Below are 25,886 nucleotides of genomic sequence, written 5' to 3'. Positions count from 1 at the left end.
AGGAAAACTAAGAGAATTTGTTGCCAACAGTGTACCCTGAAAGAATGGCTAAAGGAAGTTCATGAAATAGAAATGATAAAAGAAGCAATCTTGAAACGTCAGGAAAGAAGAGAGAACAATGGAAAGAATAAAAATATGGTCCATTTCCTCTTGGATTTTCTAAATTGTATTTGATGGTTAAAGCAAAAATTATAACATTGTTTGACATGGTTCTCAGTGTATGTAGAGGAAATATTTAAGACGATCGTATTATAAATGGAGGAGGGTAGAGGAACTTAAAGTAGGATAAGGTTTCTATACTTCACTTGAACTGGTAAGACGGCAATACCAGCAGACCATGGTAAGTTATGTATGCATAATATAAAACGTAAAGCAACCACTAAAAAATCCGTACAAAGAGATACAGTCAAAAACACTACAGAGATGGCTGATCAGCAAAATGGTAGAGTAAGAAGCTCTCTGCACCCATCCCCTAAAGAACTATCAAAAGACAAGTAGAAACTGTCAGACCTAACTTTTGTCAGAACTCTGGTAAACAGAAGTTCACAGCAACTAAGCAAAACTGGAATCAAGAAAAAAAGTAACATCAAGAAAACAGTAGGAAAGCTTTGAGGTTTTTTGTTACTGGACCATGTGTCTCCCCCAGCCCAGCAGCTGGCTTGAAGCGCCAGTCCACATTTCCAACTTGGAACCGTGTTCATTGGTTCTGAAGGGAACATACCACACCTTATCCATTATTTTGACTGTCTGTACAAACCTGCCAGTTAGCTACCTAAAGAACTGAAACAAAGCGCCCATCTCTGTTTTATCTGTATTGGAGGTAGCACAGGGCAGAGGAGCTGTGGTGTAGTATGGACTGAAAGGCTTGTAGCTGCCTGGGGCAAGAGAGGGCAATTGAGACACACAATAGAAAGCTTAGGGTTAAGGTCAAGGAGCTAGAAGAGAGTTTCTCTGGGAAATTGGGGCATTCAAAAGTGTCTGTACACTGGAGAGTTCAGAAAGCCACATGCATCCCAGGATAAGACTCATCCCTAGGACAAGTTACATGGCCAGAAAAGACCTGAGAAAATCATAAACGTTCATTAAATGTTGAAGTAGTGCCCCAGAACAAAGCCAATCTGCAAAGACTGCAAGAGGTGCTGCTTTTTTCCTACTGTTTTGCTTTTGTTTGCTTGCTTTTCTTTTTTCTTTTTAACTCCTGGTGTTTAAGGAAACCTTCTTTGGAACAATAGCTGAACTACAACCTAAATGAACCAGGACTTCAGTGAATATACACATCAAGTAATCCAGTCTTTGCTAAAATAGTTTGGAAAACTCACTAAACTAGCAGACTACTATAAACCCACTATAGCCTGCAATCATAAATGAGAAGGAAGAAGGGAAGGACAAAGGAGCAAACCCTAAGAAAGAAAAAAATCTGATTTCCATAGTTATCATATTATATTACTCCAATGTCCCATTTTCAGCAAAAGATATACAGAGAAACAGGAAAGGATGGTCCATTGAAAGGAACAAAATAAAGTGACAAGTACCATCCCTGAGAAAGCCAAGACATTGGATTTACTAAATAAAGACTTAAAACAACTGTCTTAAATATGCTCAGAGAGCTAAAGGAGAATACAAAGAACTAAAGAAATCATGTACAACATGAGAATATCAGTAAAGCGATAGAAATTATAAAAAGGAACAAGCAGAACTTCTGAAGCTGAAAAGTACAATAACTGAAATGAGAAATTTACTAAAGGGGCTCAATAACAGCTTTGAACTAGCAGAAGAAAGAATCGGCAAACCTAAAGATAGGACAATTGAAATGACCCAGTCTCAGAAATGGAAAAAAAAAAAAAGAATAAAGAAAAATAAACAGAGCCTTAGGAGCCTGTGAGACACCATCAAGCCAACCAACATACACATTATGGAAGTCCCAGAGAAGGAGAAAGGGGCAGAAAGAATATTTGAAGAAGTACTAACTGAAATCTTCCTAAATTTGTTGCAAGACATGAATGTACACATCCAGTATCAACTTCAAGGAAGATAAAACCTAAGAGATCCACATTGAGACACATTATAATCAAATTATCGAAAACAAAAAAAAAGAGAATACCAAAACCAGCAAGAGAGAAGTGAATTGTCACATAAAGGGGTCTTCAATAAGATTAACTTCCACAGTCACCTAAGAAACCATGGAGGCCAGAAGGCAGTGGGTGATATATTTAAAGTGCTGGAAAAAAAAAAAAACATTATCAACCAAGAATTATGTATCTAGCAAAACTGTTCTTTAAAAATGAGGATGAAATTTAGACATTCCTAGATAAACAAAAGCTGAAACTATAAAGGGGTAAGACAAGGGACATTTTTGTGGTGAAGCAATAGTTCTATATCTCAGTTGCAGTAGTGGTTACACCAATTTACATATATGCTAATTTGGGGTAGAACTATACACTTACACTGTACCAATGTCAATTTCCTGGGTTTTATATAAGGAGCTCTGGTAGTGCAGTGGTTAAGAGCTCAGCTGCTAACAAGAAGGTCAGCAGTTCAAATCCACCAGCCGCTCCTTGGAAACCCTGTGGGACAGTTCTCCTCTGTCCTATAGGATCGCTATGAGTCAGAATCGACTTCACAGCAAAGGGTTTGGTTTTATAGTTCTGTAAAATGTAACCGTTAGGGGAAACCTAGGCTAAGGGTACACTGAACTATTGTGTACTTTTTTTTTTTTTTGGTAATTTCCTGAGAGAAGGAGCCCTGGTGTGCACAGTGGTTAAGTGATTGGCTGGTAACCGAAAGGTCAGCGGTACGAACCCACCAGCAGCTCCACGGTAGAAAGATGCGCGTGGTTCTCTGCTTCCATCAAGATTACAGCCTTGGAAACTGTATGGGGCAGTTCTACTCTATCCTATAGGGTTGCTGTGATTCAGAATCAACTCAGTGGTGGGGGGTTAATTTCCTGTGAATCTATAATTATTTTTAAATAAAAAGTTTCAAAATAAAACTCTTGCAAGTTCACCCAGTAGAACTCAGATCTTCTTGCCTCATAGTCCAGTGTTCTTTCAGCATCTTACCTTGCTTCTCTGCACTGCCTTAGGAGTTATCTTGGGACCTGATTTAATAAGCAGGCATGTGCAGGCCAGCATTCCATACATAAAACCCAAGGTCAAACCTGTTGCTGTCGAGTTAATTCCAACTCATAGTGACCCTTTAGGACAGAGTAAAACTGCCCCATAGGGTTTCGAACTGCTGACCTTTTGGTTAGCAGCCTGAGCTCTTAACCACTGCACCACCGGGGCTCCATTCCGTGTGTAATGCACATTAATTTTCTTCATTGTACCTCATTCCTTTCTCTCCTGACACCTGGCACAGCAAATGAACTATGCTATTCTGTTGTGTACAACTTTTATTTAGGCTGTGTTGGTCTCTTCCCGCTCACTCAGGCTGTATTCTAGAAAAGTCCTTTAAATGTCAGCTAGAAATTAAATGATTTGAAAAATACATAATTCCCCAAAAATGGATCAAGAGGGGAGATGCATCCTGAAAAGCACCTCGTATTCCTTAGATGGCAGTATAGCTCAGGTCCAGGAATCAGACTACCTGGGTTCAAATTCTAACTAACTTCTAATTTTGAACAAATCACCTCAGGTTCCTCAAACTAAGTTTCCTCACCTATAAAATGGGGTCAGTTGATAGTATCATTTTCATAAACCTGTTGCCGTCGAGTTGACCCTGACTCATAGCAATCCTATAGGACGGAGCAGAACTGCCCCATACGGTTTCCAAGGAGCACCTGGTGGATTCAAACTGCCAACCTTTTGGTTAGCAGATGTAGCTCTTAGCCACTACGCGACCAGGGTTTCATAGGATTGTTTATTCTTTCAAAAAAGATAGAAACAACTAACAACAACACTACATGCCGAGTGTTGTTCTAGGTGCCGGCAACATAGCAGTGAACAAACTAAGTCTTCCCCTCATAGAGCTTATATACTTGTTGGCAGAGAGGGGAAATAAATAAATGTATAATATGTCAGGAGGTAACCGTTGCAATGGGAAAAAAAATAAAGTTGGGTAAAGAGGAAAGGGAGGATGAGTTTGAAGGAGAGGCATGTTACTTTAAACTGGATAGTCTAGAAAAGCTTTGTGGGTAAGGTGGCATTCGAATAGAGACCTAGAGGAAGTGAGTCAAGAGGATTCCTGGGGGAAGAGTTTTCCAGGCAGAAGGAACAGCAGAGAGAAGACAGAGAGACAGTAAACTGTATTAAATCTAGAGAGCTAGTAGGGACAGGGAATAGATCAGGGGGGCCTCCTTGGTCATTGCCAGGTTTTGGGTTTTTACTTTGCACAAGATTTTGTGTGGAGGAATGATGTGATCTGGCATTTATAACAAAAACTTTTCCAAGCATCTTGTCTACTAAAATATTGTCTTGATCATCTAGTACTGCTATAATAGAAATATCATAAGTGGATGGCTTTAACAAAGAGAAATTTGTTCTCTCACAGTCTGGTAGGCTACAAGACCAAATTCAGGACTTGAGCTCCAGGGGAAGGCTTTCTCTCTCTGTTGGCTCTGGAGGAAGGTACTTATCATCAACCTTCTCTTTCTTGGTCTGGGAACATCTCAACACAGGAACCTCAGGTCCAAAGAACACGCTCTGCTCCCAACGCTACTTTCTTGGTGGTATGAGGTCCTCATGTCTCTCTGCTCGCTTCTCTCTTTTATATCTCAAAAGAGGTTGGCTTAAGACACTATCTAATCTTGTAGACCTTATCAATATAACTGCCACTAATCCATCTCATTACCTCATAGTGATAGGATTTACAACAGATATGGAAATCACATCAGATGACAAAATGGTAGACAATCATACAATACTGGAAATCATGACCCAGCCAAGCTGACAGACATTTTTGGGGGACACAATTCAATCCATGACAGATATGTACTGTAAAGTTTGCTGAAGATTATATTTTGTTAGGATTTTGGTTGCATAAAATATATAAACAGAGACTCAAAAGTAGAAATATGTTAGATAAGATAATGATATCTGGGATAAATTGTAATGTCCTCTTTAATATTGTTGTTGTATTGTTTATGAGATAAAAAGAAAGGGAAAAATAAGAAAGATTAGCTTGAGAAACTATTAGCCATTCCTATGGCTAATCTATGGCTAATCACCAGGGTAAATATATTTCGTCAGTTCTGTTTTTATGCATAATACAACATGGGCGTAGATGTTCTATGAAATATCAGTGGCAAAGAGAGTGTTTGTCTAAATGACAGTTTAGCTTTAGGAAATAAAATGATGCCAACAATGCAGGAACCTGTACCTGCTGTGGGAGCCCTTCCACATTTTTTGTCTTCTTTTTCTGTACTCTGAAACCGTCTTAACAGGAGTTTTCTAAAAAATATCCTATAACCACTACCGCTGCCATCGAGTCGATTCCGACTCATAGTGACACTATAGGTGAACTTAATTCATATTCTTAGTGAATTTGATTCATATCCTGAACAGTGTGAATACATGGCATAACCTGAAAATATGTAAACCCAACTTGAGAATACTAAAAATTAGTTGTACATAATTACCGCTGATTACCAATTTAACTTTCTCTCTCATGAGATTATGTTTTGGAAGGATGGATTTATACTAGTAATAAAAGCATCTTTCTGTATTGCAAAAAGAATGCAGAAAGTATTTGAAACCACTTTGATGGTGGGAGGTAGTAGGGAGAAAAGAATATGAGCTTGACTTTTAAAAGTGATAATAACTTTTAATTTAATTTTGCTAAAAGCACTTTGCCTCAGGGCTTGGTTTTGTTAATACTGGGTTTCTCCTTAGAATGGGTTTAGAGAATCAGCATAGTACTTCTCTAGCTCTGGCAGTTTGTATATCTAGTCTCTTTCTCCTGTGGACCTTGGTTTTCCTAAAAGTAAAATGAAAAGATTTGACGCTAAGATTCTTTCTAGATCTAAAACTATATGAAATTTCTACAAATTTTAAGGTCAAATATATTTTGAAAGGATGGGAAAGTTTTACAATGAGACTATGTACATGGAATCACCATGAAATTTGCTTCCACTATAAGGGTAAGATAGTGACTATACCAGTGTATTCATTCTGAAGAAGTACATTAAAGATACCCATTGATGAGAAATTGTAGTTTTAGATTTCTGCCCCAGGGGTGACAGACTCAAAAGAGCCATGTTGCCTAGCTCTATCTTTTCCCATGCTGGGCATGGTACACACCAGCAGCTCGTAGTTTGACTGCTGCAGGATGGGAAGGTAACCTTCCCCTGCCCTCCACAGACCACCCACCCGGGATGGAATGTGTTCAAGACTTGCATGGACACCCCTCCTAAAGGACAGGCCCTTCAACTTGCAGTTTGCCGTTAGCCCACAGCTGTGCTGGAAGGAAGTTCAAACTCATGTGTTGGTCTATAAGCAGATACCAGAACTCTAGGTGTGTATTTCATCTATTAAGTACCCTGAAAGAGCAGGCTGCTCACGAGTTATTTTACCTCTGGCAAGTAACAGTGATATCCAGCTAGACAAAAGACAAGAGTACAGAGTACTACTTTGAATAGAATATCCTTTACAGTATAGATGTCTTCTCCTTAAAGTTTCTTTTTATCTCATTTTTAAAGACTAGAAAGAACCTTTTTGTCTCACTGAAGGTAAGTCCTTCCTTAATTCTGGCAATTTTGAAATTCTCTCATAGGTGAAGCATTGGTTTTCTACTATAAATCATTGCTGTAAAATAGTTTCAAACCACAAAAGACAAATCTATACAAAGGAACAAGGAGAATTTCTGTATATATTCATTAGAATAAAATGATGTCCTGATAAGACAGACCAAAAAAAAGACTTCACCAAAGGTTACAAGCAAAAAAACATTCTCTTCTCAGCAGTGAAACAGCCAATACTAAATAAGGGAATTATAGAGAAGGGGAGGGAAAACACTATGAATAAATATGATGAGGTGATTTAATTGAATTTGAGGTCCATTTAGACTGTTGGAAAATAGGAGAGAAATCATGATGAGAAAGTAAGACTATTCAGTACAGTGAGGGCCTTTAGACCCAGGTACAAGGTCCCATCACAGGCAGCCTAACAAGGGAGTCTTCCCTCCTGCAGGCCAGAGAGTTCTTTGTATAATTGCTAAATTGTCACAAATTTTTTAGTATGTGTTTACTTCATGAAAAACTGACAAAATGGTGTTTCTAAAATGAAGCACAAAGTCTCAAAAGCTCTCAGCTATGTTGTTGTTGTTAGGTGCCATCGAGTCTGTTCCAACTCATAGCTACCCCTCGTACAACAGAACAAAACGCTGTCTGGTCCTGCGCCATCCTCACAGTCATTGTTATGTTTGAACCTATTATTGCAGCCACTGTGTCAATCCATCTCGTTGAGGGTCTTCCTCTTTTTCGCTGACTCTCTGCTTTACCAAGCATAATGTCCTTCTCCAGGGACTGCTCCCTCCTGATAACATGTCCAAAGTAGAAGAGACAAAATCTCACCATCCTCGCTTCCAAGGACCACTCTGGCTGTACTTCTTCTGAGACAGACTTGTTTATTCTTCTGGCAGACCATGGTATATTCCGTATTCTTCACCAACACCGTAATTCAAAGGCATCGATTCTTTAGTCTTCCTTATTTATTGTCTGCCTTTCACATGCATATGAGGCGGTTGAAAATATCATGGCTTGGGTCAGGGACGCTTTAGTCCTCAAAGTGACATCTTTGCTTTTCAACACTTTAAAGAGGTCTTTTGCAGCAGATTTGCCCAATGCAATACATCATTTTGTTTCTTGACTGCTACTTCTATAAGCGTTGATTGTGGATCCAAGTAAAATGAAATCTTTGACAGCTCTGATGTTTTCTCTGTTTATAGTGATGTTGCTTATTGGTCCAGTTGTAAGGATTTTTATTGTCTTTATGTTATACCGGTGGCAGAGCTTCCAGCATGACAGCAACACACAAGTCACCACAGTACTACAAGTGACAGATGTGTGGTGGCTCTCAACTATAGGCAGAGAATATAAGGACAGTGAAATGTATCTGGTTTACTTTGGTTTTATTTTCTTGAGGCAGATAAAGAAGTGATATTTGATCCCCAAACTACTTTTACAGTTTCTGAATAATAAGATCAGAGTATTTCACCCAGAGTTAGCACGACAACCCTTAAATATTTGCTTACTCTTCAGGTCAAAATAAAGCAGAGCCTATAGGAGAACAGAATATAAAAGAGCTTTTGTGGAGTTCATGTTGTTTTTTAAAGGAAAGAACACCAGAAAGGGAGTGTTTGGCCCATGACCGATTTTCAGCTCCCTCTACCTGAGACAGAAGCTCTCCAAAATCCTCAGTGAAAGAGATGCCCTATGGGAGGAGGCAGCCTGGGATATGGGAAAGCACACGGGCTTAAATTCCAGCTCCTCCATTAACTAGCTATCAGACTTGGGCGTATTGCTATATATTCTTAACTTTGATTTCTTCATCTATAAAAAGTAAATAAGATGATATAAGGAAAAATTTTAAGAGCACCTGGCATAGTGGAAAAACCTAAGAAATGTTCATTTCATTCTCCCCTCTATTAGTCCTCCATAAGTGAGGCTTATAATTTAATCTTCTTGTGCTACCATAAGGTTGTCATTTTGAACATAAGCAATTACACTGATTTGTAGTAAATAATAATTTTATAAGAAATAAAAATGAGTGCGTCAAACTATCCCCACATTGCAATGCCTTTTGAGTTCTTATATCTCTCTTTTCTTGTGCTTCCAGAATCAGTATCACATTTTGCTACTGTCAATGTGCCTACTGCTAAAAATGGCCACCACTTTGCTCTTTTATATTGTTCTTTCTGTTTTCCTATAAGCCACGAAACCACAGCTTAGTACAATTATAAACATTTAGAAGAGTCAGTAGGGTCTGAATAAAAACCTGAAGGTGTTCAGAGCATCACTGTGTCCCCTTGGCCAGGTGTGTGGTAGATACTTAAATGTTAGATAAATAAGTGAATAAATAAATGACATCAAGTCCTTTTGATTTCTTGATTCTCAAATGTATTCTTAAAAGATGCAGTTACTGGATAAAATACTCCTAGATAAATGAAAGATTGCAAGATACACAGATACATGTATACGTGTTTTATTGGAAATCCTTCGTGACGAAAAGCAGTACAAGATTGTTGAAAAGAAAGGAATATGAAAATTAGTGATGAATGAAGAACACTGACATTACCCAGAAATGCATTACTTAAATCCTTTCTGTAATGACCAAAAGAAAAACAAATTTCTATCTTTAGGGGATTTATTGAGATAATTTTTAAGTGCGGCAGATTGAACACATGAATTTGCGTTCTCCATGTCCTGAGGCCCCGTTAATATTGCAGTAAATAGATAAAGTCATAAACCCACAAAGACTGAGAGAATGGGGAACAAAGTATAGCAAATATTTCTTAATTGGAAAACAGAGGCTTGAGAGGCAGTTGCCTGAAAGCTAAAACCTCCTAGCAGGAGGAAGAACGCCAGAAGAAGGTTTGTACCACAGGACCCCAGAAGACTCAAGAATTAGAGTTACCAGGTATTTCAGAAAGTAGGGTGCAGGTACTGTGCTGAAAAGAGAAAGATTGCTTGAAAGTCTAAATCGGAAGTAGTTTAGACCCTTTTACCTGTACAGCCAGGAGGTTGAACAAAAGTTACTTAGGGCATGGGAACATCAGGCACAGCCGAAGATAGGAATACTATATAAAAACAACATAATTAAGTGAAAATCTGTTCCCTGAACAGTAAGATCCTCAGCCCCCTTCTGTGAACCTCTAAGAAAACTAGCAGGCTTGGAAAGTAAATGAGTCTACATTTGTGAAACCAATAGTCCCAGGAGAACAGAATGATAGTGACCTTTGGGATCCCCAGTGGTAAAGCTGGATCTCTGCCTTTACTGTTTTCCTTGGGGTGCCATAACAAAATACCACAAACTAAGTGGCTCATAGGAATAGAAATTTATTGCCCCACAGTTCTGAAGGCAACTAGTCCAAATTTAGATGTTAGAAGGACCATGTTCTTTCCAAAAGAAGAGAAGGGGAAGACCCTTTTTGTCTCTTCTAGCTTCTGATAGCCTCAAGCATTCCTGGACTTGCAACTGCAGCAAGTTGTCACTTCTCTGCCTTCCCTTTGTCTCTCTGTGTCTCTCTTCCTCTTTTATAAGACACCACTCAGATTGGGTTAGAACCCAACCTACTCCGGTAGATTCTAGCTCCAACCAGGGTCACATTCACAAATAATAGGACTTCAACATAAATCTTGGGGGGATACAATTCAGTCCATATTGTTGCTGCTGTTGTAGTTGTTTTTGTTGTTATTAAGTGCCATCAAGTTGATTTTCGACTCTTAGTGACCCAATGTGACAGAACAGAACTGTCCAGTAGAGTTTTCTAGGCTACAATTTTTACGGAAGCAGATGGTCACATCTTTTCTCCCACAGAGCCACTGGGTGGGTTTGAATCACCAACCTTTCAAATAGCAGCCATGTACTTAATCACTGTCCATCCAGGAAACAAAACAAGTCACTGTAAAAGCAAAACATACAGGGAACCACAATGAACTCTTAAAAATTAAAAATAAAGTTGATGAAATTAAAAACTCAGTAGGAGGACGGGAAAATAAAGTTAAGAGAATCTTCAAAGAAGTAGGACAAAAGAAAAAAAGATGAAAAATAGGAGAAAAAAATGTAAGAAAATCCAGGTCCAAAAAATTCAGTAGAGAAAATGAATGGGAAGAAATTAGCAAAGAAATTTTCCCAGCAATGAAACACATGACATTTATATTGAAAAGGCCACTGAATTTTAGCATAGTAAATGCAGATCTATACCAAGACACAAGAAATCAGAGATCAGACGTTTCTAAAAGTTGCCAGAGAGAACGAAATAGATCATGTACGAAAACATTGGAAATTAGCTCGGACTTTGCAACAGCAGTACTTGAAGTAGAAAATAATGGAGCAATCCTTCAAAACTCTGAAGGAAAATGAGTTCCAACCAAGAATTTTATATGCAGCCAAACCATTAGTCAAATGTAAGGATGGAATAAAGATATCTCAGACACGCAAGGTCTCTCTTTTTTTTCCCCATGCATCCTTTTGTAGGAAATTGCTAGAATATATCCTGCAACAAAATTAGGGAATTATATGGGGTGAAAGAGAAGACTTGGGATCTAAGAAATAGGAAATTTAACCCAGGAGTGAGATGAAAGGAATCCTTAGGATGAAGATGAAGGGCAAGCTCAAGATGAGACCGTGTAGCAGCTTTAGAAAGCATCTAGTCCAAATTAGAGCAAGAGGATGGTGGGTTTCAGGAAGAATGTCTCCACTGAGAGGAAGAAAGAGTTAACAATCCCTGATACGTTTGAAGGAGTCCCTGGGTGGTGCAAATGGCTAATACTCTCAGCTGCTTAACTGAAAGAGGTTCAAGTCCACTGAGAGGTGCCTCGGAAGAAAGTCCTGGTGATCTGCTTCCAAAAGATCACAGCCACTGAAAACCCTATGGAGCACAATTCTACTCTGACACACATGGAGTCGCCATGAGTCATAGTTGACTTAATGGCACTTGGTTGTTGCTGATGTATTTGAACTTGATATGATTTTACTTTAACCAAAAAGATTGAGGATAAATTAATAATACATAAATAGGAAGTTCAGTAAATGAAAAAACAGTTTTTATCTCAAAGCCCTGGTGGTGCCGTGGTTAAGAACTCAGCTGCTAACCGGACGGTTAGCAGTTTGAACCCACCAGCCACTCCATGGGAGAAGGATGTGGCAGTCTGCTTCAATAAAGATTACAGCCTTGGACACACTACAGGGCAGCTCTGCTCTCTCCTGTAAGGTCACCATGAGTTGGAATCAACTCCACAGTAATGGGGTTTTTTTACAGGTATCTCAGTGAAGCCAGAAATTTGTACAGGAAAGTAAATATAGTCATCATTTATTATAGTAATAGCTTAGCTATGAAAAATATTTGCAGTGTTAAAAGTGAAAGAAACAATGGCTATGACTATAGAATCATAATAGAATCCATACTCTATACAATATTTATTACTGCAGAATCAACAGTGCTGTGAACCAGATGTTCTGATCTCTCCCCACCCCCCCCCACCCCCCACCTTCTAAATATGTGGTAGAATAGCACTTCCTGGCTCCCTTATGGTTGGGGTCAAACTATGTGACTAGTTCTGACCAGTAAGTTGTGAGCAAAAAATAGTGTGTGTCACTTTCAGATGGAATATTTAATGCTGACGTAACACCCTCCAGAGATCTTTTTTCCCTTCTGACACTGTCACCAAAAATACTCTGTATTATCCAGTACAGTTGCCACTAGCCATATGTGGCTATTTAAATTTAATTAAAATTAAATTGAAAATTCAGTCCCTTAGGCACACTGTCCGCATTTTAAGTGCTTAGTTGCCACATGAGCAGATTCAGGACATTGCAGATTAAGACGTTTTGATCATCATAGTGGTGCTTTGACACCTCGGTTTCAGAGTAGGGAAAACAATGGTGCTGAGCAGAGCCCCCAGCCAGCCTGTGATGGGCATGTCATTTGAATGAGAAAGCTTTATTGCTAGAAGTCACTGAAATTTTTGAGGGATATATCACTGCAGCATAATCTAGCTCACCCTGACATATAGAAATCCTGGAGTTCAAACCCCACTCCTGATATCACTTTCTGTATTGGGATAGGCTAGGTTGTGCTAGTCACAATCTGAAGAAGCTTGTATAACTGTTTTATAACTATTGTAAAGTTTCAAAGAAAACTTTTTTCAATTAACTGGAGCACACACTGCAAAAACATTCTACTATATACCAACTCCTCACCTACTGACATGATTAGGTTCCAAATGGCAGGTCATTATGCAAAAGTGGAGGATGATCACATCAGATCATAAGATAGAGGATGACTACATTATTACATAATTGCCAAATGACATCATTACATAACTGCCGAACCACTGAGAATCATGGCCCAGGCAAGATGACACATAACCTTAACCATCACAGCCAATGTTAGTCTCACCTTGCACCTGGGTATTCATTACTGCCAGATGTACATTGTTAGTGCACAAAATCAGTCCAATAGTAGATTTTTTGCTTTTGTCATAAATGCGAAATGTCGGATAATGGGATAGTCGGTAAGTGAGGAGTAGGTGTAGTTACACTGATGTAGGAATGACTGCACCTGCGGTGGTCAGAGACAACTTACACACAATCAACAGTCAGCAAGGTTATTCTCAGAAAAATGACATTTATGAAGGGACTATTTGCGTATGTTTATAAATACCCTCTTTCTGGATCCAAGTGACCATTTATTTCTCTACCTTTTGATAGAACTGGTGCAGGTAAAGAGTGAGATTGAGGCACAGCTCATTCTCACTGAGTAAGGACATTTGTGGAATGTAATGGTGTACCAAGTATTTTCCCATCCATTTTCTTATTTGAACTTCTTGTAATAGTCCCAGGAGGTAGACAGATAAAGAAATGAGAGCTCAGAAATGTGAAGTTGTTACTTAAAGTCATACCACCTGCTAGATAAAGAAATGGAACTTGAACACAGTGCTGTCTGACTACAAGTCCAAACTTCTTACCTCCCACCATTGGCTTACTATTTCTGCCCCTTTCTTGGTAGTAAGGTCTTTAGGAGGCAGCTCCTTCTCTCCCTAGGGAGAATGAATGACCTCTTATGGAGCCAGCATCACATGGCAAGACCAGAGCTCCCAGCCGGATAATTCCATACCTAGTCACTGTACTTCTAATCATCCTTCGGTGTAAGAACCAGTGTTCATACCCAGCAGCATTTACTCCTGGTAGTACAGGTAGTCCCCAACTTACCACGTATTCCAGTTACAATGAACTGCACCTATGACTGCCTTTTTTTTTTTTTTTTGGTACCTCTTATCACCAGTAATGTGAAGTACATACAGTGTTACAGCACGTAATTTGCAGATGTGATCATTCTTAGATGTTCACTCACAGACACTCAATGTTATGATTTATAAAGATACTGATAATAAAAGGCAATAATAGTGAAAACCAAAAAAAAGGAGATTTGACTTATGTCAGAACCAACTTACAATGGAGTACTCGGAAGGGAACCCGGTCATAAGTCAGGACTGACTGTAGTAGTAGCCATAGTAAGAGTAGCAATTGTAGTAGTGATGTGATGTTTAGCTATGTTGCAGACACCGTTCTAAGTGTTTTATATATATTGATTTATTTTAAACTCCCTGCAATCCTATGAGAGATCATGTTTTTATGCAAATAATGGACACTTTCTATGTTTGTTCGCCAACCTCTCCCTCCCCCCTCCAAGGTATTTTCACAAGTGGGCTATGCTAATTTTTTTACAGCAGCTGTAAAAAAAAAATTGGCCTGGCAGCACTTACGAAAATACCTCACTGGGGAAGGAGTGGCTGGCAAACAAACATAGAAGGTGTGTATTATTTGCATAAAAATTACAGTAGATATTATGATTATATCTGACAGATGAGGAAACTAAAGTATACAGAGGTTAAGGAACTTGTCTCAGGTCATCTAGCTGCAGGGCCAGAACCCACACCCAGGTTCTAACTCCAAGTCCTAACTTTTAACAACTACATTTACTTCCTGTAAAACATACACAAAGAGGGCCGAATGTGATCCTATGTACTGGGAAAAGAACTGTTTTGCCATGTTGCGATAAATGCAGATTTCATCCTAATAGAGAAATTTATATTGTGCTTTCAGTGCAAGTTTACAGTTCAAGTTAGTTTCTCATGCAAAAATTTATATACACATTGTTATGTGACCCTAGTTGCTCTCCCTACAATGTGATGGCACACTTCTCCTTTCCAACCCAGATTTCCCAGATCCATTCAACCAGCTCCTGTCCCTTTTTGCCTTCTCATCTCACCTCCGGATAGGAGCTGTCCATTTAGTCTCATGTATCTACTTGAGCTAAGAAGCACTTTCTTCACGGGTATCATTTCATGTCTTATAGTCTAGTCTATTTTTAATCTTTGTCTGAAGAGTTGGCTTCAGCAATAGTTTTAGTTTTGGGCTAACACAGAGTCCAGGGGCCATGTCTTCTGGGGTCCCTCCAGTCTCAATCAGAGCATTAAGCCTGGTATTTTTACTAGAATTTGAGTTCTGCACCCCATTTTTCCCCAGCTCTGTCTGGGACTCTGTTGTGTTCCCTGTCAGGGTGATCACTGGTGGTAGCTGGGCACCAAATAGTTCTTCTGGTCTCAGGCTGATGTAGTCTCTGGTTTATGTGGCCCTTTTTGTCTCTTGGGTTCATATTTTCCTTATGTCTTTAGTGTTCTTCATTCTCCTTTGCTCCAGGTGGGCTGGGACCAATTGATGCATCTTAGATGACCACTCACTAGCTTTTAAGACCCCAGATGCCACTCACCAAAGTGGGATGCAGAACATTTTCTTCATAAACTTTGTTATGCCAGTTGACCTAGATGTCCCCTGAAACCATGGTCCCCAGACCCCCGCCCCTTCTACTCTGTGCATCGAAGTGTTTGGTTGTATTCAGGAAGCCTCTTAGCTTTTGGTTAAGTTTAGTTGTACTGACTTCCCCTGTATTGTCAGTTGTTCTTCCCTTCACCTAAGATAATTCTTGTCTACTATCTAGTTAGTGAATACCCTTCTCCCTCCCTCCCCACCCTCGTAACCATCAAAGAATGTTTTCTTCTGGGTTTAAACCTTTTCTTGAGTTCTTATAATAGTGCTCTCATACAATATTTGCCCTTTTGTGACTGACTAATATCGCTCCGCATAATGCCTTCTAGATTCACATGTTATGAGGTGTTTCACAGATTCATCGTTATTCTTTATCATTGCATAGTATTCCACTGTGTGAATATACCATAATTTGTTTATCCATTCATCCATTGATGGGCATCTAGGTTGTTTCCATCTTTTTCTATTGTGAACAGTATGGAAGTTAACATGCGTGAGCATACATCTATTCATGTGATGCCTCTTATTTCTCTAAGATATATTCCAAGAAGTGGGATTGCTGGGTTGAATGGTAGTTCTATTTCTGGCTTTTTAAGGAAGTGCCAAATTGATTTTCAAAGTGGTTGTACCATTTTAGATTCCCACCAGCAGTGTATAAGTGTTCCAGTCTCTCCACAACCTCTCCAACGTTTATTATTTTGTGTATTTTGGATTAATGATAGCCTTGTTGGGGTGAAATGGTATCTCAGTGTAGTTTTGATTTGCATTTCTCTAATGGCTAATGATGGTGAGCATTTCCTTATGTATCTGTTAGCTGCCTGAATGTCTTCTTTGGTGAAGTACCTGTTCATATCCTTTGCCCATTTTTTAATTGGCTATTTTGTCTTTTAGTTGTTGAGGTTTTGAAGTATCTTGTAGATTTTAGAGATTAGACTCTGATGGAATTGTCTTAGCCAAAATTTTTTTCCCTGTCTGTTAGAAATGTTTTGACTCTTTTGTTGAAGTTTTTGGATGAGCATAAGTGTTTAATTTTTAGGAACTCCCAGTTATCTAGTCTCTCTTCTGTTGTTTGTGCATTTTTAGTAATATTTTGTATTCTATTGATGCTATGTATTAGCGCTCCTGTCAGTGTCGCTATTTTTTCTTCCGTGATCTTTATCATTTAAGATTTTATGTTTAGGTCTTTGATCCATTTTGAGTTAGTTTTTGTGTGTGGTGTGAGGTGTGGGTTTTGTTTCATTTTTTTGCAGATGGATATACAATATGCTAGCACCATTTGTTAAAGAGACTGTCTTTTCCCCACTTAACAAACTTTGGGCCTTTGTCAAATATCAGCTGCTTCTGGATGGATGAGTTTACATCTGGATTCTCAATTCTGTTCCATTGGTCTATGTATCTGTTGTCGCACTAATACCAGGTTGTTTTGACTACCGTGGCAGTATAATAGGTTCTAAAATCAGGTACTGTGAGGCCTCCCACTTTGTTCTTCTTCAGTAATGCTTTGCTTATCCAGGGCCTCTTCTCTTTCCCATATGAATTTGGTGCTTTGTTTCTTCACCTCATTAAAAGATGCCATTGGCATTTGGATAGGGATTGCATCATATGCGTGGATCACTTTGGGTAGAATTGACATTTACACAATGTTGAGTCTTCCTATCCGTGAGCAAGTTGTGTTTTTCCACTTATGTATGTTCTTTAGATTTCTCGTAGCGTTCAGTGTCTTGTAGTTTTCTTTGTATAGGTCTTTTACGTCTCTAGTTAGATTTATTCCTAAGTATTTTATTTTCTTGGGGGCTGTTGTAAATGGTACTGATTTGGTGATTTCCTCTTCAAAGTTCTCTTCGTTGATGTGGAGGAATCCAACAGATTTTTATATGTTTATCTTATATCCTGATACCTTGCTGAACTCTTCTATTAGATTCAGTAATTTTTTTTTTAGGGTTCCTTAGGGTTTTCTGTGTATTAGATCATGTCATCTGCAAATAGAGATACTTTTTACTTCTTCCTTACCAATTGAGATGCCCTTTATTTCTTTTTCTAGCCTTATTGCTCTGACTAGGACCTCCAGCACGATGTTGAATAAGAGTGATGATAAAGGACATCCTTGTCTGGTTCCCATTCTCAAGGGTAATGCTTTCAGACTCTCTCCCTTTAGGGTGATGTTGGCTGTTGGCTTTGTATAAATGCCCTTTATTATGTTGAGGAATTTTCCTTCTATTCCAAGTTTGCTAAGAGTTTTTATCACAAATGGGTGTTGGACTTTGTCAGATGCCTTTTCTGCATCAATTGATAAGATCATATGGGTCTTGTCTTTTGTTTTATTTATATGATGAATTACATTGACTGTTTTTCTAATGTTGAACCATCCCTGCATACCTGGTATGAATCCCACTTGGTCATGGTGAATTATTTTTTTTGATATGTTGTTGAATTCTATTGGCTAGAATTTTGTTGAGGATTTTTGCATCTATGTTCATGAGGGATATAGGTCTAATTTTCTTTTTTTGTGGTGTTTTTACCCGGTTTTGGTATCAGGGATATGCTAGCTTCATAGAATGAGTTTGGGAGTATACCATCCTTTTCTGTGCTCCAGAATACCTTAACTAGTAGTGGTGTTAACTCTTCTCTGAAAGTTTGGTAGAATTCTCCAGTGACCGTCAGGGCCAGGACTTTTTTTGTTGTTGTTGTTGGGAGTGTTCTAATTACCCTTTCAGTCTCTTGTTTTGCTACAGGTTTATTTAGTTGTTCTTTTTGTGTTAGTTTAGGTAGGTATGTGTTTCTAGAAATTTGTCCATTTGTTAGAGTACAATTTTTCATAGTATTCTGTTATGATTCTTTTAATTTCAGTTGGGTCTGTTGTGATATCGCGCATCTCATTTTTTATTCAGTTTGTTTGCTTCCTCTCCTGTTTTTCTTTTGTCCGTTTGGCCAGTGGTTTATAGATTTTGTTAATCTTTTCAGAGAACCAGCTTTTGGTCTTGTTAACTCTTTCAATTGTTTTTCTATTTTCTGTTTCATATAATTCTGCTCTAATTTTTATTATTTGCTTTCTTCTGGTGCCTGAGGGCTTCTTTTGCTGCTCTCTTGCTATTTGTTTGAGTTCTTGGACTAATTCTTTGATTTTGGCCCTTTCTTCTTTTTGGATGCATGCATTTATTGCTTCAAATTGACCTCCAAGCACTGCTTTAGCTGTGTCCCAAAGGTTCTGGTAGGATGTGTTTTCATTGTCGTTTGAGTCTGTGAATTTCTTTATTCCATCCTTAATTTCAGTGCTTTGGATTGTGTTAAGGCTTGCTTTATGGCCTAATATGTGGTTTGTTCTGGCGAATGTTCCACGTGCGTTGGAAAAGAAAGTATACTTGGCTGCTATTGGGTAGAATGTTCTGTATATGTCTGTGAGATCAAGTTGGTTGATAGTGACAATTAGATCTTCCGTGTCCTTTTTGAGCTTCTTTCTGGATGTTCTGTTCTTCAGCAAAAGTGGTGCATTGAAGTCTCCTACGATTATTGTGGAGCTGTCTATCTCTCTTTTCAATGCTGTTAGAGTTTGTTTTATGTATTTTGGTGCCCTGTCATTGGGTGCACAAATATTTATTTTGGTTATGTCGTCCTGGTGCATTGACCCTTTAATCGTTATTTAGTGTCCTTTGTTATCCTTTGTGGTGGATTTTTCTTTAAAGTCTATTTTGTCAGAGATTAATATTGCCACTTCTGCTCTTTTTTGGTTGTTGTTTGCTTGATATACTTTTTTCCATCCTTTGAGTTTTAATAAGTTTGCATCTTTAAGTCTAAGGTGTGTCTCCTGTAGGCAGTGTATAGACGGATCATGTTTTTTTAATCCATTGTGCCACTCCCTGTCTCTTTATTAGTGCATTTAGTCCATTTATATTCAGCGTAATTATTGATGGGTATGAGTTTAGTGCTGTCATTTGAAGCCTTTTTGTGTGTGTGTTGTTGACAGTTTCTTTGTTCCCCTTAATTTTCTGTGCTGAGTTGTTTTTCTTTATGTTTTTTCATCTTTTTCATTGTTGTTGATTTTGTATTTGCTGAGTCTTTGTTTTCCTTGTTGTTTATTTTGATGTGTAAGATTGTTAGTTTCCTTTATGGTTACCTTAATATTAATCCCTATTTTTCTATGTGTAAGCCAATCTTTGATTTCTTTATATTGCCTTGTCTTCCTTTCCATATGAAAGATCTATGACTACATTATTTAGTCCCTCTTTTTTGTTTTAATGTTGTCATCTTTTACATATTGACATGTTTCCCTGTTTTCAGTGTTTTAGCTTTGATTTATTTTTGTGACTTCCCTGTATGTATTGATACCTGGTTGCCCTGTCCTGTCTTGGGTCATTATCTGATATTATTGATTTTCTAGCCAGAGGACTCCCTTTGGTATTTCTTGTAATTTTGGTTTGGTTTTTGAAAATTTCCTAAATTTCTTTTTATCTGGGAATGCCCTAATTTCACCATTATATTTGAGAGACAGTTTTGCTGTATATATAATTCCCGACTGGCAGTTTTTTTCCTTCAAGGCTTTATATATGTCATCCCCTTGCCTTTTTGCCTGCATGGTTTCTGCTGAGTAGTCCAAGTTTAGTCTTACTGACTCTCCTTTTTAGATGACTTTTCATATATCCCTACCCACTCTTAAAATTCTCTATCTTTGGTTTTGGTGAGTTTGATTATGTCTTGGTGACTTTCTCTTGGGATCTACCTTGTGTGGGGTTCAGTGAGCATCTTGGATAGATATTGTCTCATCTTTCACAAAATCAGGGAAGTTTTCTGCTGACAAATCTTCAGCAGCTTTCTCTGTATCTTCTGTTATCCGCCCCTGTTCTGGCATTCCAATCACTTGTACATTATTCTGTTTGATAGAGTCCCACATAATTCTTAGGGCTTCTTCATTTTTTTTTTAATTCTTTTCTCTGATTTTTCCTCAAGTATGTTGGTGTCAAGTGTTTTTTCTTCAATCTCAGTAATTCTGACTTCCATTGCCTCAATTCTGCTTCTATGACTTTCTACTGAGTTGTCTGATTCTGAAATTTTATTGTTAATTTTCTGGATTTCTGTTTGCTATCTCTCTATGGATTCTTGCAGCCTGTTAAATTTGTCATTATACTTTTCTATAATCTTCTTAAGTTCTTCTATTGCTTTGTGTGTTCCTTGGCATGTTCTGAATTTTGCCTGATATCCTTCCTAGTCTCTTAAAGAGTTCTGTATATTAATCTTTTGTTTTCTACCTCCGGTAATTCCAAGAAGTTCTTTTCCTCTGGAGGATTTCTTGATTCTTTGTTTTGGGAGCTTGCTGGAGCCATCATAGTCTGCCTCTTGGTGTGATTTGATATTGACTCTTGTCTCCGAACCATCAATAAGGTATTATATTTATTTATTTTATGTTTGCTTACTGTGTCCTTGTTTCTTGTTTTGTTTTGTTTTCATATGTCTAAATAGCTGCTTGTGTGAGCTAGTTTGATTATTGGCACCTTTGAAGCTCTAATGTTCTGTCAACAGGTGGTTAGAGTTGTTACTAGGTATATGAGCCCAGGAGTCTGTTTACTCTTCTTGTATGGATTCAGCTCAGGTGTCCAGGTAGTCAGTCACCAAGTGTGTGGTTCAGGCTCTCACCTAGTGTCTTAGATGAGCAGGGGTGATTGGAGTAGGCACACGTATCTGGCTGCAGTAGGGGGTCATGTGCTAAGCAACGCAGGGGGCTGACAGCTGCCCCTGAGAGTCTGGGAGGAAAGCGTGTCCCTGTTCCCTGGAGTGCGTAGGTGGGTGGGTTTTACAGCCAGACTATGGGAACCCAATGCTGTTGGCTGTAAGGACTGGGAGGCGCCACTTAGTCTTGTACCCCTGTCACAGGTGACGTAAGTGGCGTGGGTGGCCCCTGATGTGGGCTGGTGAAGACCTTGCTTAATGGGCAGAGTGGTGTCAGATGTCACGAACCTGTCACTCCACCATATAACTGATACAGTTGAAGTTAGGTTTCAGGTATGTTCCCTGTTGTACTGTGCTAATGAGGGCCTATGCTGTTGAAATGGGCTCACATAGGTCTATGCCGGGGTAAAAGGCAAAGTTCTTGGACCCCTTATGCCTGTGCCTAGGCAAAGGAGATGTGCTTTCCCTGAGTTACTGGGTTAGGGAAGCTGGCAGATTATTTTTTCCTGTATGTTAATTTGTTCCCTCTCCAGGGCTGGGAAAATGGCTTAAGGTGCATGGCAGGTTCTACTTCCAGCCCAGATGACGTGGCAATCACTGAACCCAGCCCGGGACCCAGTGCAGAGTGAGAGGGGGTGGGTAAATGGGAAAAAGGTTCTTCCCGAAGTGGGTGTTTTTTCTTCTGCACGGTAGGTTAGGCGCATGTACTTATCTTTTGCCAATTGATTGCTGCTTTTGACTGGTTCTGGATTCTTGAGTAGACTCTCCGCCACTAGGTCTCTCCTGATGTGGAAAACACGTTCCAAGCACACTGCTTGTCTCACCCGATCTTGGCCTGCAGAGTGCCAGTTCCCACCAGGTCAGGTCTGTCAACTCCTCGCTGCTTCTGAACCATCTCTTCCTCTCCCTGCCACTCAGTCCCATTCTTCACTTTTGCCTTTCATGTTCAGGGCTCCTTGATCATCATGTATAATCAATTCACTTGTTTTTGTAGGGTCTTTGTGGTAAGGAGGACCACAGGAAGTGTCTGACTACTCCACCATCTTGACCCTGCCTCCTCCTAATAGAGGAATTTAGATTAGCTATTTTAAAAATTCACTTTAACGAGAAACAGTGGTGTCAGTTTACCAGTTGGTTTGTTTTGAGTTCATATAGATTATTTAATATAATTTATTCAATTGAATAAATAGTATTTACTGAGCACTTACTATGTGCCTAGGCAAGTCCTAAGCATTTTATGAGCATTGTCTCATTTAATCCTCAAAAGAACCTTACGATATAGGTACTGTCATTATCCCTGTTTTATAGATGAGAAAATTGAAATTTAGGGAGTAATAACCTGGTGCCCAAGGTCCCCCAGCTCATGAAGGCAAAGCTTAGATTTAAACTCAGCAGTCTGACTTCAGAGGCCATGCTCTTGAACATTTCAGATTGCCACCTATAGAATTTCAAAAGTATTTATGATTGCAGGAATTTTCCAAAGCTTCTCTGTCCATTTTTGGTGGTTTTATAAAAATACATTTACTATATTTTTTTTTAATCTAGGTGTATGTTCCAGATGAAAATAATGCTATTTCAGGAAGAAATACAAATAAGCAAGTATTTGAAGGCTTGACCACGGGACTTCTCAAAGTCAGCTCTGTGGTTTTTGGCTGCCTGATTGCCAATCGACCAGATGGAACCAGCCGGCCAGCTACACCAAAAATATCAACACAGGAAATGAAAAACAGGCCCTCACAAGGTGATGCTTTTAACAGTCGAGTTCAGGACCTCATCAGGTAAAATTGGTAGACTTCTTAAAACTTTCTTCTTTGTTAAAACGAATTATTTTAAAATAATTTAAGTCTCAGTGCCTGTATGATGGCCGTGGTTCTCACAACCCCATCCACAAATTCCTGGTAGAGAATGCACCTCATTTTGTAGAAAGAAGGAAAATTCTATTAATGAAAACCAACATAGTTAGATCTCAGCTGTCATTCTTGACATTTAGGTATTTGATATTAGAATATGTAGTGTCCAGGCTTTTACGACTTTCTTGGTATTAACTCTTTGCAACTGAAGGGACTTCTGAGAATTCACCCATCTCAGATCATCTCTGTTTGTGAATTTCATTCAGGATTAAAACAATAATAATAGCTGCCATTTATGGAGCACCCATTATGTGCCAGGTATTAATAGAGGCTTTACAGATACAGTCTGTTTAATCCTGTATCAGCCCTTTGTATGTACTCTTGTAATTCAGACTTTGTAGGTGAGGAAATTGAAGTTCAGAAAGGTTAAGTGCTTTGTCCAAGTTTATGTAATAAACAAGTTAAAAAAGTAGGTAGGAGAGGTGAGACTGGAACTCAGGTGTAGCTAGAGTCCCAACACCTGTATGCTCTCCACTGTGCATATGTGATAGTTTCTGACACCTGTTCAAGGTCAGACTTACTTCCTTCTAAGGCCATCTTTTCTCCAGGGAAATTTACTAGTACCCTGGCATCTGAACTTTTTCCCTCATGAATTTTGAGTCAGGTAGGACATTTAATTTCCTAACAGGGTTCCATCTGGTGTTAATCAATTACCTGTCCCACCTTTCAACAATTCTTCTTTAGTCTGCACTGATTTCTGGCTCCCAAAATTCACTCAGTTTTTTGTTCTCTGAAGCTTATGGTAGGCTAATAGGAGGAAGAGGATTCCCTCCTCTGCATTGCTTCTTTCACACTTCATAAATTTCCCCTGGTTTCTTGTAGTGCTTTCTTGGGAACAGTTGTTTTCATTCAGTGTCTTTCGTACCCTTGATTACTGCGCTCACTTATCCCTTCCATCTGCCTAACCCTCTTTCCCCAAGCATATTTATTGCTGGAGAGCACTGGGCCCTTTGGGTCTACAACCATTTATCTTATAGCACTTGACTTTTACCCTCCCTGGCCTTTCTCTCAGTTGCTTGATCCCATTCAATTTCCCCATGTCCTTTAGGTCACTGTAGAACCTAACCTTCTCTGCTGATGAATGCCATTCTGTCCTAGCATTCTCCCTTGGGCTATACCCTGTGATGCAGCAACCCTGCACTCTTGTCCAGACAACTCAGCCACATGCCTCAGCTGTGATGAGGCGGAAGATCCAGCAAAATGCTTCACTGCAATTCCAGTGGGCCTTCTGGGGGAAAATACATACATTTTCACATATATTATTACAGTTCTCAGATCCTTCTTAAAGAATGAGGGTATTAGAAATTTTTTTAAAAAATTAACAGTGGTATTCTGCAAGCGGTGAAAGGATATAACACTGACATGTACCTTTCCTGATTTTAAACCACAGAATATCCACTTGTTCTGTTCGAACAACTGCTCTTGGCCTGTATACAGGTGCCACGTGAGCACAGTTAAGTGTTCGGGAATTGACGTTCTTCGCAGTGTTATCCATAATTTGCTGTGATCCACATAGTCCAGTACCTTTGCATAGTTAGTAAAATACAAGTGAACATCTCTCTGGTATTCTCTGCTCTCAGCCAAGATCCATCTGACATCAGCAATGATATCCATCGTTCCATGTCCTCTTTTTAAATCTGGCTTGAATTTCTGGCAGTTCCTTGTCAATGTACTGCTGCAACCGTTTTTGAATTATCTTCACCAAAATTTTACTTGTGCGTGATATTAGTTATATTGTTTGATAATTTTTACATTCTGTTGGATCACCTTTCATTGGAATGGGCATGAATGTGAATCTCATCCAGTTGGTTGGCTAAGTAGCTGTCTTGTATCCTTTCATCATACTTATTCAGTCGGTATGCCGAGTAGATAATCCAAGAAACTGGACTGTATGAAGAAGAATGCAGCCTCAGGATTGGAGGAAGACTCATTAACAACCTGGGATATGCAGATGACATAACCTTGCTTGCTGAGAGTGGAGAGGACTTGAAGTACTTACTGACGAAGATCAAAGACTACAGCCTTCAGTATGGATTACACCTCAACATAAAGAAAGCAAAAATCCTCACAACTGGACCAGTAAGCAACATCGTGATAAGTGGAGAAAAGACTGAAGTTGTCAAGGATCTCATTTTACTTGGATCCACAATCAATGCCTATGGAAGCAGCAGTCAAGAAATCAAATGATGTATTGCATTGGGCAAATGTGCTGCAAAGACCTCTTTATATTGTTAGATGTCACTTTGAGGACTGAGGTGTGCCTGATCCAAACTGTGGTATTTTCAGTCACCTCATATGCATGCAAAAGCTGGAAAACGAATAAGGAAGACCAAAGAAGAATTGATGCCTTTGAGTTATGATGTTGGTGAAGAATATTGAATGTTCCATGGACTGCCAGAAGAACAAACAAATCTGTCTTGGAGGAAGCACAGTCAGAATGCTCCTTGGAAGTGAAGATGGTGAGATTCCTCTCACATATACTTTGGACATGTTATCAGGAAGGACCAGTCCCTGGAGAAGGACATCATGCTTGGTAAAGTAGAGCATTGGTAAAAAAGAGAAATACCCTCAATTAGATGAATTGACACAGTGGCTGCAACAGTGGGCTCAAACATGGCAACGATTATGAGGATGGCATGCAGGATTGGGCAGGGTTTTGTTCTTTTGTACATATGGTTGCTATGAGTCAGAACCGACTTGAGGGCATCTAACAACATAACAGTCTGCTATGCCAGATAACTTACTTGACTTGACAAGGATGATTGACAACCACAGTACCTGAGAACAAGCCCATGTCACTCTCTGACTTGAAGCACTTTTGATAAATATTGTT

The 25,886-nt window shown here is 39.1% G+C and overlaps 1 protein-coding gene across 14 annotated transcripts in view; it reads left to right on the top strand.

The window, feature by feature from the left end:
• The window catches only part of SCAPER (S-phase cyclin A associated protein in the ER), a 492,396-nt gene that overhangs the window by 375,388 nt on the left and 91,122 nt on the right, over positions 1–25,886 (top strand). For all 14 annotated transcript variants that reach the window (XM_023552952.2, XM_023552948.2, XM_023552950.2 and 11 more), the window contains one exon: positions 22,689–22,921. In XM_023552952.2, the coding sequence (XP_023408720.1) occupies positions 22,689–22,921 (233 nt within the window). The remainder of the gene's footprint in view (positions 1–22,688; positions 22,922–25,886) is intronic.

This window comes from Loxodonta africana, chromosome 13, assembly GCF_030014295.1.
Source record: "Loxodonta africana isolate mLoxAfr1 chromosome 13, mLoxAfr1.hap2, whole genome shotgun sequence".
NCBI classification, from domain to species: Eukaryota; Metazoa; Chordata; class Mammalia; order Proboscidea; family Elephantidae; genus Loxodonta; species Loxodonta africana.
Note: the sequence above shows the minus strand (reverse complement) of the source record. Positions and strands in the feature narration are given on the sequence as shown.